Source organism: Amblyomma maculatum, chromosome 2 (assembly GCF_055883805.1).
Source record: "Amblyomma maculatum isolate TAMU_Amacu chromosome 2, ASM5588380v1, whole genome shotgun sequence".
NCBI lineage: Eukaryota > Metazoa > Arthropoda > Arachnida > Ixodida > Ixodidae > Amblyomma > Amblyomma maculatum.
In genome coordinates this window covers 60,996,277-61,014,450 of record NC_139345.1, presented here as the reverse complement: position 1 = coordinate 61,014,450, position 18,174 = coordinate 60,996,277, and the positions used below count along the sequence as shown (strand labels likewise).

At 44.1% G+C, this 18,174-nt stretch overlaps 2 protein-coding genes across 3 annotated transcripts in view; both read left to right on the top strand.

Annotated features, from left to right (window-relative positions):
• Positions 1-10,840, top strand: part of LRP1 (LDL receptor protein 1) — a 127,814-nt gene extending 116,974 nt beyond the window's left edge. For both annotated transcript variants that reach the window (XM_084594272.1, XM_084594271.1), the window contains 6 exons: positions 1,724-1,893; positions 2,741-3,014; positions 4,144-4,358; positions 4,885-4,975; positions 6,663-6,819; positions 8,201-10,840. In XM_084594272.1, coding sequence (XP_084450398.1) covers positions 1,724-1,893; positions 2,741-3,014; positions 4,144-4,358; positions 4,885-4,975; positions 6,663-6,819; positions 8,201-8,356 — 1,063 coding nt within the window. In that variant the 3' untranslated portion in view covers positions 8,357-10,840. The remainder of the gene's footprint in view (positions 1-1,723; positions 1,894-2,740; positions 3,015-4,143; positions 4,359-4,884; positions 4,976-6,662; positions 6,820-8,200) is intronic.
• Positions 10,841-11,177: 337 nt separating this feature from the next.
• eIF3j (eukaryotic translation initiation factor 3 subunit j) lies at positions 11,178-17,595 on the top strand. The gene is made up of 7 exons (XM_084594276.1): positions 11,178-11,360; positions 11,470-11,555; positions 12,101-12,152; positions 14,344-14,553; positions 15,615-15,773; positions 17,134-17,207; positions 17,409-17,595. Exons 1-7 carry the CDS (start codon positions 11,345-11,347, stop codon positions 17,520-17,522), a joined length of 711 nt encoding a protein of 236 aa, XP_084450402.1. The 5' UTR covers positions 11,178-11,344; the 3' UTR covers positions 17,523-17,595.
• Positions 17,596-18,174: the final 579 nt, after the last annotated feature.

Sequence of the window (18,174 nt, the reverse complement as noted above, 5' to 3'; positions counted from 1 at the left end):
CTCTTTCGTGATTTCACTTGCAATCAGTTCTTAATCTGGTCTTCTTTCTGCATTGTCTTTGTGAGTATTGACGCAAAAACTGCATATAACGAAGACCTGGATGTAGCGAAAAATTGCGGACATTTTGCAATTTCGTTATAACCAGGTTTAACTGTATTTATTGCTGAGAAGTTTGGAATTGAGAATGGGACACGTTTTTCCCACTGCTCAGTTCAGACTTGGCGATGTTGGTGTTGAGTGTATTGAGTGGAAATAGACGGCAGTGCAGTCCAGACTCAGAGGTATGCAAGTGAAAGCTGCTTATGTACCTGTACTTCACATAGTGGCTTTTTCTTTTTTCTACCATATGAGAGCTCTATTTTTAGTGAAAGAGTGTCTTTGTGATTACAGTGTCCATTTAGGCCTGTGCCAGTTTCTCCTCAGTGCCTTCCTAATATGACTAAAGTCATAAAGAGCAAAGCCAGCCTACATGCTTTGAGGAGCGTAAATAGGCGGCTTTATTTCTTGTTTGGCAGTCTCTTAAAGAGCTTCATTGCCTTTTTGCTTCTTTCCACTCCTTAAAACTAGGAGAATGAATGTGGGAGAGACTATAAATCCTTGTGCCTATTACCTTGCTGTATGCAGAGAGGCTGCTCGGAGAGGGCTCACAGTCTTAGTTATACAGTTAAACCTGGCTAAAATGAAATCGTAAAATGACCGCGATTTTTCGTTACATTCATGTTTTCGTTGCATGCAGTTTTCGCGTGAAGACCCGAAAGGACAATGTGGAATGAAAACCAGATTAAGAATTGAAGTAAGGGAAGCCACCTTGAAAGTGTTTACAGTAAATAAGAATTATTCGAAGTCATAGCAGCGGTGAACTGTTTCGATCGTGCTGATAGCACGGCACGACTACGGTGGCAGCCTTCACCATGGAGGTAAAAAAAGAAAATAGTTTTTCTTCCTCCATAGCCTCCACCTTCTCTGCAGCTCGCGCAATGCGTCTACGAGGCAGCGGGAAGAGGAGGTGGAGGAGAAATCAATTTGGGGGAGAGCGCGTGCGCCGCTGCTGCGCGCTTGCCCACCATTGTTGCCCAAGGAAACAGACTCTGCCTCGCGTCGCCAGTGCGCTCCGCTGTTCCCGCTACCGACGCGCGGTAGCTAGCAAGCTACCGCGCGCAGCGATAGATGGGCGTTGCTCGCCTCGCGTCTTTTTTCTGTTATTTTTGGCCCCTTTTCACCATGATCTATTGTAATGCCACATTATGACAGCAAAAGCACCGGAGATTGCTGTGTCTGTCCAGGAGATGTGGCATCGGCGCTGAAACGCGAAGCACTGTATCAACTGCGGTCACTCGTTGCTATAGTAAGCGTTCCTCTCACTTCAGTTCGTGTTTTATCATCCTGAAACTTGCGGAGTTGGGCCAAATTTTCAGTGAATTTGAACTAGCTAAGAGACAGTCGGCGCCGCAAGTTCGTTAATTCAAAGTGAACTGCCGCGACATGTTCGTTACATGGAATTTTCAAATACATGCACTTCTATGGTGGTGGCATTGGGGAATTGGAAAACTTCGTAATATCGAGAAATTCGCTACATGGCGGTTCGTTACATAGAGGTTTAACTGTATACTCAAAGTGTCCAGTGTTATGGGTATGTGTGTTACGTGTGGGCATATCTGGGGAGCCACCTACGGGCCTGACCTGGCATGCAAGGGTGCTCTCCTCTTTCTTATTGTACACGCAGGTGCACCCAAGAAGACCCTTGCCGCAGCCAGGGAGAGCAGGAGTTCTGCAAGCACGGTGTGTGCCGTGTCAACGAGACTGGAGTGCGGCAATGCATCTGTGACAGTGGTTTCACTGGCGAACATTGTGACAGTCTGACGCCACTCTGCGACAAGTACTGCAGGAATGGCGGTGAGAGGGCAAATTTTCCAATTTGTAACCATTGCCTTGCTAAAATTCTTCCGTGAGTGTCCCTTGGCTCGTTCACACTTGAGCATTTGGCGGTGAGAGAGAGCGAAATCCGCCGCCGCGGCAGGGAATTCACTGGAAATTTTGGCGAAAAGCCAGTTCAGTCCGGGACCAAATTGCTTTGGGACGTTAAACCCCATGAACTAAACCAAGCCTCTCCCTCTTATGTGAGCGGCTCTGGTGACAGTGCTTCTCTAATGATGTATAGTGGGAACGAGCTGGATATTTTATTACAAATAAAATAGCCCGCCAGGTGACTGTGCTTTCACATTATTGAAAGACAAAATCTTATTGCCATCAGGCCGCTTTCAAAGGCAGTACCTAGCTTGCAGTGATTTGTGTCACATGTGCATCACATTGCTGGAGCATTTGGGCAGCGTGGTTGTCAAGTGGAAAGGTATGGAAATGTACAGACAAGCTTGTTATGCAGCCTTGGCAACTGAGAATGGAATTGACTGCGTGCCTGTGAGAAATGTAGCTGGTGTAACCTGCGCAGATCCCATGTTCAAATCCTCTTTTTACAAGCCTCAGGTTAACATCAACAAGCTTCTGAAATGAGCCACTGGAAATCAACTTCATCGTGGGTGATGCTCTACGACCTACACATTACACTTGAAGCAGTGGCGATCACTTGCATGCACTTCGTTACAGCGCCATTTCTTTTTGATGTTCACAGAAAGCAGTGCGCACTTTTGGCCTCCCTTGAGCTCCGAAAAAGGCCACAATGCCTAATCCCTTTGTGAACACTGAGCTGTCCTCTAAAGTCTCACTGGAGCACACCTTTACTCAGGAACCTGCCTGGGACAGAAGAAGCTCCCTTGCACATGTCTTCCCGGCCAGCCGGGCAGCGACTGCTCCCCGGTGCCGGGTGGCGCAAGCTGTGGCTGTCTGCATGGAGCCACCTGTGTCACCACCAAGCGCGAGGACGGCTTGGCCCAGCGATGCGTCTGCCCAGCTGGGTTCACGGGCGACCGCTGCGAGAGCCGCCTTGCCGACATCTGCGTCGACTTTGCCTGCCACCATGGTGGCATCTGCTACACTTCCCTTGGGCAGCCAGTCTGCAAGTAAGTATCAAGCTGTTCCCTGGATGTTCCTCGTTTTTGCCATGCCTACTAGAATGCATGAATGACTCAACATTTAAAGACAAAGCTTAAGCCCTGCACATCTCACCTCCTGTCACCCATAGACTATCTGTCTGGTGCTTTATGAGTATGGAATGGACTTTCCAGCTTTTATTGTTTTGTTTTTTTTTAAGTTTGACTTTTTCTTTTTTATAATGTTGTCTACAGTTTTATCTATTTATTTGACAAATATTATTTGTATGAATGAATTGACTTTCTGTATTTTCAATGATTATATTTCAGCGTTCATGTCTAATCCTTTCTTTTTTAGCATTCGTGGTAGATTCATCAGCAATTAATGAACATGTGGTCGTACGTTCAGCTGTGTTTCTTGATGGAATTGATATTGACATTATAGAAGAGGCAGTGGAAGTGATAGAATCATCAAACGAAAACTGAAGTACATATGTTTAAAATTACTCATTTGCCACGTTGTTGTTGGGCTCTTCCTCTAGCAGAGGAATGCCTGAAAATGTACAACTTCACTATTTAATCCAGAGGTTACACCGTCTCACTATGCCTCCAGATTCCATTCAAAAATAGCAATTCCCTCTTTTCTGCTGTCCCAATCCAGCCGGATCACGACAAAAATTGTCAAATAGGTACTGCATTTAGGTACACTTATGTGCAACAACTCATCATTCAGGATGCATCCTGATGACAGAGCCTCCATGTAGATTCATATCTACTATTCTCTCCCCTGCATGCACATTCAGAAACACATGCTCTCAGGGGCGGCACAATTCCACACATGACACATGCCCTGTTATTGTTTTAACTCCTGCTTAATAGCCAGCAAGATATGGTTAGGCTGTCAGGATGCAGACGTATTTAGGGATAAAATTTTGAAAATTGAATTCAGCATACCTTTATCAGATTTTTCTTTCCCACTTTAAACCTAAAAGTCCAGTTAAAAGTATGAATAGCTAGTTTTATTATTTACTCACCATATTTGATGAAACTTCACAGTTCAGTTTTGTTGCCTTTTACGGGGCCATCAGTCAGTAAGCAGCTTCTGGAATCAACCACTTGCTCATTGTGACATGATTGCTGCACGGTGTGACCTATGCAGATGTCCCTTTGGTTGGGGCGGCCTGCACTGTGACCAGAGCACCAGCTGCAAGGGCTTCTGCTTCAACCATGCTACATGCCTGCTGTCATCACAGAACGACGCCATGCCTTCGTGTCTCTGCGCTCGAGGATTCACCGGCCCCCGCTGTCAGGATAGGGTAGATCAGATTGCCTACAGTGACCACAGCACCTCGGCCTCTGACAACCTGCCAAACAGTAAGTCATAGCTTTTTTGATGGTGTCCGTACGGTGCAGTCTCGTGAAGGACCGTGAGAAACAAAGTGCAAAGTGGCAGCACACATTAACTGAAAGCTGCTTAAACGGTATAATCTACTGAACTGGTAGTACTTCGGGGAGGGGTGCGCACATTGACGATTTTACAGAAATTCATTACGCCTGGAAGGCATGTGAACCGGACTTCAACTACTCTATTAGGACTCATATTGGAGCAAGCGGACGAAGCTTGCTTAGTGCTGACGCAGTTTCTTCAGCACGGCGGCCAGGTCGCCTGCAGCTTTCTTTGTTGGCGCATTTGCACTAGATGACATTTTACCAGTGATAAGGGCAAACTGTCAAACCACGCTGGAGAAGTCTCAGCTGAGTTGTTTATGTCTATAAACATGCGACAGTTTCCTCAGCACTTTCTACTCAGGGGATAAACAGCGCCTGAAAGGATTAACTTGCTTGACTCGTTCAGTGCACAAGGAAAACATCCTGGGTGTTGTTTTGTTCTCTAATGCAGTCTTGGGTGCCATCCTTATCCCGGTTGTCGTCACAATTTCGCTGGTTGTGCTCATCACCATGGCTGTGCTCATCTACAGGAAAAGAAAGCGGTGAGTGAAGGCACTACGCGGTTCGCATGCGGCTAAGTAGATGTTATAATTTGCATTCTCTGGGGTTCAGCGCTCTGCATGCGCATCAAGCTCACAATCAGTGTGAAACTAGCAGCAGTATCCATTTTAATAAACCGGGCATTTATACCTTAAAGCTGTACAAGTTTTCGGAAATTAACTCTGGGAGCTTTTCAACCACTTAGATATGATTTAATTAGTACATAAACTTTTTACCCCTACGCCTTGGTTGGAAATTTCCTGCACGCTTTTGTTGTGCAGGGGCCTGCACTATGCTGTTGCTGCATTACAATCTCACTAGCCCTGTTCAGGCCCAAGCTCAAAGAGAGAAAGGATGTACCAACACATGCACACTCTAGTGCTTTTTGCATTGCAACTGCATCAGATGCATTGACGTTAATAGCTTCCATGCACGGCTCTCATTCCAGATCCTTGTTTACATGCATGCGCATGGCTACTCGCCTGATGCCTTATTCCTTAATTTGTGCCACTTTTATCTCATGAACACGCTTTAGCATACAGATGTAAGCTACAATATTGTAGTATAGCTACCATACCCGCACCAAGAATGGAGAGAGTGCACAATGGGTCGTCCCACTCACACTGTTGTCAAGGTCCCCCAAAACAGCTCCACAGCATTGTACATAGGCAATATAAACTATCGTAATGGGTGCATTCACATAATGAGCATGTTCAGTATTTTGTTCGTCTGATTGAAAGGTGTCCGTAACACATTACCACATCTAATCACTGTAAGTTGTAACCATAATTGTTGAAATTGTAAATTTGGGGGGTAGATAGATAGATAGATAGATAGGTTTTAGTATTTCCCATTAACAATGGAGGGAGACGAGGCTAAAAGCTGCGGCTGCAGCTTGACTAGTCCTTGCCCCCTCTCCTTACATGAGAGTGACAGGTGGCACGTGGGCGATTCTCGGTTACGACGGTGGTCTCCTCGGCAGAAATCATGAACCGTGCACGTGCGCGATCAACCGCCGAAGAACCCCGAGCGAGTTGCTACAGTCACACTCCTCGACACGGAACGGGAGAGGAGGTCTCCCAGTCACGCCGGCAGGAAAGAGGGAAGCCCGCGGCAGCGTCGCCGCAGGCCCGGGAGGCGGCGGGGGGTGGCCAGCATGCCCTCTCCTTCGCCAACCTCTCTGCCAGTGCACGTAATCATGCGTGTTAATTACGCGCGGGGTTATCATGGAGGAAGGGGATTGTGAATCCCCACAGCGTAGACAGTGCACAAGGTCGACGGCATTGCGCAGTGGCAAACAAACATTCTAGGCCCATAGTGCAGTCTAAAAGATCGAAAAATTTGGTAACCATGAAAAAGAAGATGATCTATGCAACTCTCTTGCATTTCTGCAATGTGAATACAGAGAATAGGTAAGGCAGCCTGTGTTTCATTCGCAAACTGACTATAGAATTTTCTGCTCAGCATCATCTTAACAAGTGACAAGGCTAACGAATGCATGGACGGCAGTTCCCTAGAGACGTGATGATCCGCCGCTGAAGTTATCCCACACATTACGCTTTCATTTGTTGTAATGGCTCCACCAAGCCCGGCATTGGCTCTAGAGAAAGGGCTGCACACACAAGCACGCAGAAATGATGCATTCTTTATTTTTTCCGGAAGGTGACTTGTCCTCATGGCAAATTGCAGGTCTCGTCCCTTCCACCATGTCCGCATGCAAGAAAGCGCAGGAGCTGGAGGTGGTGGTGCCAATGTGGAGATCAGCAACCCCATATATCTGCGGGGTGATTGTGAGGATGACGCAGCAGAAGCTCTGAATTCTTCCTTCACTCTTGATCCAGATAAGGTGAGACCTGTTACTTCGGATTTGGTATAAAGCTAAGAAGGCATGTCTTGCCCCTTCTCCATAAGTTTTTCCTGAACTGTTCACAGAATTCTGGGATATCTATATAACCAGAGAGTATTTACACCCACACTAACAGTAGTTAATTTTTTTAGGGAAGAGTAAAAAAAATTAAAGCTAGCTAGCATTGCCACTTGTTCTACAGCATTTGAAACATAAGAAGAGTTTTGTTTGTTTTTTTTATGCCAAGAGCTACCTCCAGCAAAAAAAGAAAAGGCAAACACAAGCTGATTTATGCAAATGACTGACTTTTGCTTTGTTTTTTTTTTTATTTCTTTCCACAGAAAGGGGCAGTCGAGACAAAAGGCCTCGGCACCCTAGCACAGCTTGACAAAGCCATCGAATGAATGTTAAGGATCTACGCATACACATCCCAACACAGGTTTTTAAACATGTTGCAAAAGGATTGTTACACACACAAGAGCAACAAGAAGACATTAAGTGTACAGCAAAAGCAATATCAACCAAATAATTACAAACATATGTTACCAATGGGCATACAGTAATAATTTGCTATCATTTATGATTGCTGTTCAATTGCCCCTACCAAGAAAATTCAACCAGCATGTTGTGATAATAATTCGAGAGAAAACTTAAAATGTTAGATTATGAAAAATTTAATATTGTTTACAATCAGGTATACTTTAATGTTACGTTTAAATGTAATACTAGTGACAGCGAAGTCAGAGGAAACTTGGTAGGTTAGTATTCATTGACCATAGTTTGGTCAAACTTTAGGGATAAGCTTCTTGTGATTTTGGAGTTCATATCTCATTGTGCTGTTATCTGGTATAGATGTACGTAGTCTGTGCTAGAACAAGGGGAAGCAATAAATCTGATTGGCACTTAAGATACTGTGCTTGAGTAATAGTACTATGATATGTAAGTGTGGTGGTCTTCTGTAATACCCTTCATTTGCTCTTAGGGTGCTTTTTGGAGTAACCATGACACACTGAATATTTATATGGGTTTGTCCTGCCCCGAATGAGAATGCAGTATGTCGCGAATAAAGCAATGCACGGCATTTTGAACGCTTGACACAGACCAGTACTAAACTAGCATGCTTATAATAAGTCAGCCAGCAACTTTTCTGGGGTCGTCAACTAGTTTGAAAATGAGAGTGTTGTGTGAAAGATTTTCGTTAAAGCAAACACTGGGGACTTATAGTTATTGGCTTGTTCAAATTGTGCTCTCTCTTCTTCTTCTTTTTTTTTTTTTTTTTTTTTTGTGTGTGTGTTCGAACTTTGAAAAATTGCTGTTTTGGTGTGGTGGTGTTATCATTTTTAATTTGTTTGCATTCTATTGGTTTCTTCCTTTTTCATAGGCAACGAATTTCAGCAACCCAGTGTATGACTCACTGTACGCTGACAGCAACGGGACTGGCGAGGAAAAGAAAGGGCTCCTGCAGGGGGAACCGCAGGTGGACTTCTTTGATGGCCAAAACACCACGGGTTCCTGTGGCGACCACCCGCTTGCCTAACAGCTATCCAAACCCACAAGGAAGGGCAGACTAGCCCTGCTACCGCACAACCCCTCACCCCTTCCCCACTGCTCTGTGCGGCAGCATGTCCTGGCAGCTGCCGCCTCCACACAGCACAACTCTGGGCACAGTGAAGAGGCTGCCATGAAGAGTACCTGCTGCAATCTGCCGCCACCCATTCACGAAAGAGTGCCCGCTCGGAATGCCGTGCTTATGCAGCTGAGCGAGTACAGGGTGTGAGCAGTTCTAGAATCCCTCTGGCACCACCCCGCCGGCCGCAGCTTGTCGCCGGCTTTTATTTGCACAATTGCAGGATTACCATACATTCTCGTGCCAGATTTGTCATCGCAGGTGTCAGTTTAGCTGATGGTTAGTGATGGCTGGTGCTTTTATTCTTTTTAGTTTTTTCTCACTTTGTAAGGTCACAGAAAGGGCCACATGGCTGTCATCTGATGTGTGCATGAAATTGCGTCACTTACCTATACATGGGAACTACAGAGGTCGTTAATGGCTCTCTTTGTTGTTCAGTGCCGGTCTTTTTTTTTTTTCTATTTCTTTTTTCCTTTTCTTTCTGCTCACAGCTGCATATATTGAACATTTTGTATGTCCCTGTTCTCAGTCAACATAATTGGCCAGCCATGGAGTTCCATGTTATGTGCATTTGACGTGTATATCAAATGATATGAGCACACCTGACAATTCCTACAGATGCATTTACTTACCAGGAGTGTGGTTTTTATACTTGTGGCAGTATACTGGTATTGCTACTTTTATTACACCCTGGCAAAAGACAGTTTAGGATGAAGTGGCGGGTCATTTTATGATGGTCACATGGGCAGCCTCTAAGTGGTGTTGTTTAACCACAAACTAAGGACAAATATCTGCAGAGGAATAGTCTAGAACAAGGTAGCTTGACGTGCTAGTCACATGCATTGCCTCTGTATATCGCTATCTTATATTTTTTTATTTTTTTTTAAGAATCTTACATTTTGCAGTGTTTTCATTTTTATTCACGAGCTCTTGGTCCAACACTTTGTATATGATCTTGCACTACTTAACAGTCACTTTGTTTTAGGGACCTCGAGCGACGACAGCTGTCCTGCCATTTATTTGTGCTTATCCCACTGTGTCGGGTGTTGCCACCAGTGAGGCCACAGTGGAGGCCAACCGAACTTTTATTTTTTTTTTCCTGCCCCCCCTTTTTTGTGTGTGTATTCCAAGTTGAATAGGCAGCAAGCCTTACTTCTTGAGAGTTTGGCAGTCGCCAGCAAAGAAGCTTTGTTTGCATGCCTGCAGCTGTGCCAGCTTCCGAGCAGCTCACAGGGGGCGTTTTTTGTTTTTAGTTGTGTTATGGAAAATGAGGGTCTTTTTGTTGCGGCCAGAGGCTTATAGCTAGACTGTGGCTTGAGATTGAGATTGCCCTTTGTGGTGCAGAGGTCTTGACGGTTTTATAGCAACGCTTTTTACGTTTGAACAGTTTGTTTTTTAATTGCACCGTTGTGGTACTATGTGCACCAAGGCAGCAGTGTACATCCCTTCCAGCAGCAGTGGAGAGTCGTCATAGTGCAGAGGAAGTGTCTCGTGGATTTGTCCAGAAACCCGTGCCAAAGAAACAGCCCATATTAAACTGTGTGTGAGTTTGTGCTGTCGTCAGTGGGATGTAGACAATGGAGAAGCTGAGTGCATATGTCTCACCATTGTTTCCAGGCAGCTTTTTTACTGCGTTGATTGACATTCACTTGTCCTCTGAACTCTTCACCAGATATTAAGCATTAGTGTTGTACATAGAAGCTCATTTATGGAGGTTGCGTGGTACTTGTAGCAATAGCGTGTCAATCAAGACAGAACTATTCCAGATCTTCCTGAGAGTTTCTATATCCTTTTGTTTCAGTTGAACTCTGTTTTGTTTCTACAAGTTTACAAGCCTGTGTATGTACATTTTAATGTGCTTTGTGCAAGTTGTCAGTGTTTTCTATAGTGGGGATGTGGCTGTGCTGATGTTCTGCCCAGTGGCTCACAATATAAGCATAGCAGTCCTGGACTGCAGACAAGGTTATTTGCAACTTCACATTGCTCAAGACATGCTTAAACAACCTGCTGCATTTGTCAGTTGCATTTGTAATTTGCACTTGTAAAATATAGCACAGTGTTGATTGACGTACGACAGTTCTTCCATAGTTTTAATCCAATCTGATATTGACTAGTCACAAGGTTCTACAATACTTCGAAGCTAACTGCTGCAGAGGAACTTTACCCAGCCACTCTTTTCGCTATCGCTAGTGAGCACGGGTTCAGTCTGCTCCGAGTTCATGCGTACACTAGGGCAAGAACGCATTTTGATTGGTACTGGTCTCTAAAATAAAGCCTTCTTTTAGCTTGCGGGGGTTGAGCAGCTCAATTTTGTAGTTTTTTTTTTTAGTCTGTATTGTTGTGTTGTGATATCGTAGGTGTACAAATGAATAAATGTGATGATACTTGCTGCAACGAGAGTAGTGCGTGCATTTTTTTCTTCGACATGCGCGAAACCCTGACGTTGACCGACACGTTGCCGGTATGTCTTTGGTGAATGAATAGTATATGGGCTTGGCCATAGCCAGAGAACACTATGCCATAGCAAATACAGGAGGCACTGGTCATAGTGACGATAAATAGCGTTCAACGAGTAATAGATACGTTTTATTTATTTTTTTTTTATTTTTTCGCGAATGCAGACGGTTGTCGGGTTGCCGGTTGCTTGATGGCGCTGTCGCTGCCGGCTATATGTGGTGAGCGATACTGCGTGAAAGTTTCATGAGATATGGCACTGCGGCACTTTCTTCAGGTATCCTATCCCTGAAATATATCGATAGTGCTAATTCCGCTAAGCGCTGCTTTGTTCCATTTCCATTCAACTGGTTTAAAACAGTAGTGAAATGCGAGATGGAAATGCCAAAATCGCTCACTCGTCGCGTCAGGGCGCAGCCCACGTGACCCACTTCAGGTGTCAAAATGGCGGACGACTGGGGTGAGCATATGCGGCACATTGCGCGCATTACATGCTTGTGATTTTGGTCAGGCGCTGAAACTTCGCCTTTGTCTCGGTGCTGACATCACTCATTGTGTGACTATTTCAGAGAAGGATGACTACGAGCCACCTTCCTTCGCTAAAAAGCCGCCTGTCAGTGACAGATGGGAGGGCGAAGACGAGGAAGATGTGAAGGCACGTATCCACTATATCTCGGCATTACGATTCTTATTATTAAACGGCTTTTGAATCAAGAGTATTTGCTTGATTTCGTACACTTCATGCGAGGTTCACAGGTATTGTTGAAACAGTGGTATTTGACTGTCGTGCGGCTGTCGTGCCGCACACGGTGTACGACGTCAACACGGTGCCATGCTTTAGCCGAGCGGGCACATGGTAACGACTGCGCAGTGCGGCTGCACTTTGCCGGTGACTCTGCCGCTGTTCCCCTCTGTAACAAAACATGGACGGTTCAGAAGCGCTTGAATACTTGAACCTAATGGTCCTTTCTTAGGTAGTACGCCTTAGCATAGTACGTAACTGATGTAGCGGAATTTAGTGTGTGTAGTGCTTTATTGCGCGAAATGTGACGTGATCTTCGTAACTACACTGCCAACGATTATGGATCAAGTTCGCAGTGCATAAGAAAGCGACTAAGAATCGGTAAAAGTATTTGCTCAAGGTGCGCCGCCCTATGGGCTGATATATAAATATTCCTAACGGTGCTTCAACTATTGCAGGATAACTGGGACGATGAGGACGAGGAGAAAGAGGCAACACCTCCTGCTGAAGGTTAGTTATCTTTTAATGACTTAATTTCATCAAAGTGACTGAATTGAGCACTTGCTAGCACGTCTCGCCCTTCACACAGTTTGTGAAAGTACGCCTTAGGGACGCCATGACTTTCTGGCACCAACTTAAATTGCGCATGTTTTTACTTTGAATATAGCGTTATGGTGAGAGGTCGCTCATGCATGTTAAAGCTACTACTACTACTAGGGAACTGACGGCTTGACGCACGCGACTGTCTTCCTTTCATTTAATACTGGAACAATTCCTCCAATTGATCAGTTTTTGACAAGACCTAGAAGGGGGGCTCTTTCTTGTACATGCGGTGTTTCAGTTTTCTTTCCATATAGTTTCCAACAAGAGTGTGCAAGCACTGATTAAAATCTACCATGATGGTTAGGCAGCCGTAGTGGTCTGCTGCTGGGTGAGAGGTTGGGTGGGGGGCTTCGAAGCTGTATTTTGTAGGCTTGAAATCTCTCAAAATGCACTCTCAAACTGCAGTAAACCCAAAGCTCTTAGCATGTCGCATAGCTTTGAGAAGTAGGAATCTAATATTAACTTCGTTTTGGGAATGCTGCAGCTCCCTTGTTCAAAATTTCCATAGCAAGGCTGGCCCTGGTGCTTTAAATTCGTTTGTTTATTCACTTATTTATTCAAATATCTCAGGGTCTAAGAACAATGTTGAGTGAGTTACCAGGATAAATCCTTCACAGCATTTTGAAGGATATCTTGTTAGTGATAGCAGTGACTCAAACAGGAAGGTGGTTCAAATTGTTGCTTGTGTGCGGCAAATATGAACCAGAGCACATATTAGTGTTTCAGGATAGCAGTTGCAGTGGCCGGCAACACTCTTTTCCTTCTTTTTGATTATTTAATAATAATAAACCACCACTACTACTAGAAAACCAACATTAAATGTGATCTTTACATAATGAACTGTACTATACATGATACAATGACTGGAATTTCAGACTGGAATTGATGTGAATGGACATAGTCTGAGGCACTTGCAGCAAGTAGCCAAGTTGGGTAAACTGGAGGGAATGCTTCATACAAGGGGTGCCCGAAAAGTAACCCCCCCCCCCCCCCCCCCCCCTTTTTTTTTCTTATACTGTTCACCCAAATTTAAAAAATTCATAAATGTTGTAGCCACATATTGGCTGGACATATGTTAATTTTCAACTTAATGACAGCCCACACAATGTGGCTCTGCGCTTCGGACGAACAAAGGTGTGCTTGCCTACTTTGTACTTTTTTCCATCACGGCCCCAACACCAGCATGCACACCAGCCTGAAAACCACAGAAGTGGTGCCAAATTTTCCTGCATGATACTGCCTTATCTTCCTTACAGTCTTGACTTGTCGCCATCTGATTTTCGTTTTTGCCCTTGCACTTTATGGATTCAATTTGAGGATGATGAGAGTGTCATTCACGCTCTAAGGACAGGGCTACACAAGAAGGGAAAAACATCCAGGACACAGATTCACTGTCAGAGTACGGCGGCCACTCGGGACCAGTTGGTGCATCTTGTCACGATTTGATTGCCAATTTTCTCTTTTCTATCACGTCCCTACTAATGACGTCATGACACAACCCCCTTGACCATTCGTTTCGAAACCACTTTTTTTTTGTGTGTGGAATGTCACCTTTATTAAAAGCTTTACAAACAAGGCATGCATACTGTTGTACACTTTATGGTGCAAAGCCGTGCATGTTAACAGAGGTCACATTAAAAATCAATTTAGACCAGCCATGTATGTGGCACATAATATCTCTGAATTTCATAAATTTTAAGGGGCATTAACTTCTTAGACACCCCTCTTAGGCAAAATGTTGGAGGCACGAAAATTATGGAATCGCTCTATGACAGCAGTGCACAAACTGATCGGCAGACATAGCTGAGACCTGTGATCTTTCAAGAACAGCAGCTCCGTCTCATTTTTGTCCATGTCGTCTAGTTATTGCAGTGCTGTCATTTTTATTACGTTTGCACTGACATGCCCAATTCGCTACGCTAGAAGTAATGTCGTATGGTAGTTAAAAAGAAATCTAATGCCGTAGGTGCAGTAATGCAATGCATTAATATCATCCTGCCTTGTGTTCGCTTGTGCACGTTGCCCACAAACATGCCAGCCAAAGCGTTAAAAGCCAGGAGTCGAGGAGTTTGACCACTGTTTGTCACTTGTAATGCAGCTGTGCCAGCTGTCGCACCTAAGAAGAAGAAGCCACTGAGCCAGATAATCCAAGAGAAGGAAGAGAGGCGGCGGCGGGAAGCCGAGGAGAAGCGAGCACGTGAAGAAGAGGAGCGGGCTGCACTTACTCCAGAGGAAGAGCAGGCCGAAAAGCTGAGGCGTCAACGCATGCAAGAAGAGGCTGATCTGCAATTAGCAAAGGAGGCCTTTGGTTGGTTCTTAACTTGTAGCAATGTCATGTCAATATCCTGTCTCAGTTTTATTGTTTCACTGTGCCTGCCAGGGCACTTTTTCGATGTAGGTAATTTTGAAGGTGGCTGTTCAAAGGATGGGCTAGTGTTACCCCTGGTAATTTTTTTCCTTTTGTACTATTGTTAGCTTCCATTTTAGAGCGGTTGGAGAAAAATTGTTAAGATATTAGTGTGCAGTGGTGTCAAGAAAACATGCTGAAGACTGAAGGCGATATAACAGTGGCTATTTTCATGGTAACGTGTATTCATCGTGATAGTCATGCCGAGAACACTCTAGGACAAGGGGTTCTTTCACTAGATGACCTTCTCAGTTGCACAATCTGTAGTTATGTTGTTTCAGCACATTTCCTAACCTCTTCAACCTGAAACTTATGGCTGACTCAAGTTGTATTTTACTCCCCTTGGTTTAGTAGTACACCTTCAGCTGTCAGTTCTATGGATTATATGTCCCACCTGTGTCCTGTCCCACATGTGTCCACTCCGCAGTTGACAACCAGAGTAATATGTAAAAGTAACCTGTATTGGGTTTTTTGTTATTTTGTTTGACGTCAACGCGGTGCCATCGTCGTCATCAGGGTGATCTGCGCATGCATACTGACGCTCGCATGGTACCGGTAGACGGTGGAGGTGAGCAGTAGCGCTAAACTAAATGTGTCTAATGTCAGCAAATACAGCAAGCCAAAAAGAGTATGATTTTGTCCCGACTTGGCCAATATATGAATTGCAGTGCATTTTTTCCCCTCCTGTGTCCTTGTGCATTATTGGATTTGCCCATCTTAAATGAGATCCAGTTGTAGATCAGTCATGGCCTGCATTTCGACATTGTACTTTGGTATGCCTAATAATTTATTGTTTTTAAATTGTCTTATATGCTTGCTTTGACACAGGAATACTGAAGTAGTGACGCTTTATTAGCTGAGAGCTGTAAATGAGCATTCGTCCTCTTTTAGTTACTGGTATTCTACTGCATTTCAACAGCATCATATTTTAGTCTGTGTCAACATTTGTTTGGTTCTTTCAGGACTGACTGATTCTGATGGCATCGACACTCTTCAGCCAGTAACGAGGGATGACTTCGACAACTTCCGAAAGGCGCTGGCGGCCAAGCTTACATCGTGTGAAAAATCGCCGCACTATATGAACTTCCTGGATGATCTTCTTAGGGACCTCAGCCTCAACAGTGAGGACTACTGTTGCCACTCTACGAGTTGTATATCTGCCAGTTCACGTTTGCATGTTTCCGGTTATATGGCTACTGTCCTAAATATCCCAAGTGACCTCTGAGGTGCCCACGCAAGGATAGTTTTTCAAAACTGGCAAATCTGCAGCAGTATTGTAACCACCAGCATCAGTAACTGCACTAGCATCGACTAAGCAGCCGATCAAGGCCAATTCGAGCCAAAGCCAAAGTAGCTGTAACTGACCACGTAAAAAAAAAAAAAAAGTACGATATGCTGTGGTGATGTTGACTGGCAGTGGCATACACTGACGGCGCAGCTACAGATATTCTTTGGGGGCGGCATGCAGCCCCTCCCTGGAACTTCGAATGTGGCAACTTTTAGGCCTCCCGTCGGCGCAAATGAAATTTTCACGGTTTTTTTTATATCGCCAGGTTGGCAGACGCGGAGTATCTTGTATCAAAAGTGTGAAACAGCCATTTTTGGTGCAGGGTTCAGGGTGGCATACAATTTCAGTTCCCATTTATTAGCATCCATCTACTAGTCAAGTTAGAGGCTAGTTTGACAGATTCGAACAGGCAACATATGTACCTCCAGTTGTACATCGTTAATGTAAGTGTTTGAACATTACAAGTAAAGAAGTTTATGAAGAGAAGGGGCTTTTTTTTACCGAGGAGCACATAGTTTAATCTACAGAACTCTGTGCCAGTCTCTAAATGCTAAACCACCGAGCAGAACCTTGACAAACAAGCTTTTTTTGCAAGTCTTATACCCTGGCTAATTTCTTGCTTCCTGCACACAGACATAACAACTGGTCATATGTGTAGTGAGGATATTGCTTCCAGTTACCACTGTTTTTACCCCCTGATTTGTAATTATTTATTGACCTGCTACGACATTCTTTGTAGAGCAGAATCGTAAGTATTGGGGGGGGGGGGGGGGGTGAGATCCCTTGCATACTGAGGAAGCTCATTGAGTGCATCCCTGTAAAATCTCTTGGAGTGTATTTTCAAGTCATTTCTGTGCACGTCAAAAACCCTGGGTGGCTGATACTTCAGAGCAGACCACTGTCATGTAATAGGCACAGCCACATTAGCACTAATCTGTCTTACCTCCATATGCAAAGCTTCCGCAATAAATGCTTTATTAGTTGGGCTTGAAAGTTTCGTGTTGAATCTCACAAAACTGGCTATAGAATTTAGTTAATTCGTGCGTAGTGAAACATGCAAGATGTAAAAATGCTGTTAAGTTCTCTCAATGCGGTTGTCAATGAGGAAGTCAAACAGCAGAAGGTTTTGTGTGAAAGCTTTATGTTGATTTCTTGCAAAAAAAACTACAGTATTTACTTCATTCTGTGTGCAGTGGAACCTGAAGATGTAAAAAGGCTGTCCAGTTCACTCAATGCAGTTGCCAACGAAAAAGTCAAACAGCAAAAGGTAAGCCGTGCTTTTGCACTGTTTTAAACTTCTCATTTTTGGACGTGCATGTATGGAGCTGTGAATATAGTCCTTGAAAGATTTTGGGTAGCTAGAGTGTACTAAAAGGGTGCCCATTCTTTTGCACCCAACGTTAGTTCTTGTATCCACTGCACTCTGTTTTGCCTGCGTTTTCCTTATGTTTGCATCTGCATTTTTCAGCTGAAGCACAAAAAGAAAGGAGGAGCCAAGAAGGGAGCTACTCTGCATGTTGGAAAGGATGATGCTCTAGATACCTTGCAAGATTATGGCAATGAATATGATGACTTCATGTAGCGTTGGCCACCCGTCTAGTTATTTATCCATTGTGTTTATACTTCTACTGCAATAAAAGGGCTTTTCTAAAAGAGGTTACTTTCATCTCCTCCTTTATTTTAACAATACATTGGTATCAATAATTTATTAATGGGTAAATTCAAGCATTGCACTACACTCATTAGCGGTATCCTTAAAGCTTTTCCTCCATGATGGATGGACATACTGATATTATTAAATAAGCACTTTTTTGCCTCATTTGCATCTTGCCACCTTTTTTTTATGTTGCTGTTGAATGTGGTGGTGAATTTATATTTCAGGAACGCCTTACTTTCTATAAAAATTTGGCCACGTTTGTGCCGATTATCGTACTCATTTAGCAAATTCCAGTGATTTCCCTACACACCTTCATTGAAGGATCTCCCTAAAATTGTACCAACTATTGCTTTGTGTGTGTGTGTGCGCATGCGTGTGTGTGCGCCCTTTGCCCTAACGTTAAGGTGGCTACTGCTCGTTTTATTAGCCATGTAAGTGTTGAAGTACTTGTTTGAAAGGAGCATAGGATCTGAATCGTAGGGTGGAACTACAATTCCAGATATATTGAACTTGAGGGAATTGCTGAATAGTTTGATATATTGATAAGTTTCAACCATTTTCATTTCAACTTGATTTT

Bases quoted from the DNA above. Each gene is read 5' to 3' on its own strand.
- eIF3j (XM_084594276.1), top strand. The intron at 11,556-12,100 runs GCACGTATCCAC...CAACTATTGCAG, and splicing joins AAGACGAGGAAGATGTGAAG to GATAACTGGGACGATGAGGA. The intron at 14,554-15,614 runs GTTGGTTCTTAA...TGGTTCTTTCAG, and splicing joins ATTAGCAAAGGAGGCCTTTG to GACTGACTGATTCTGATGGC.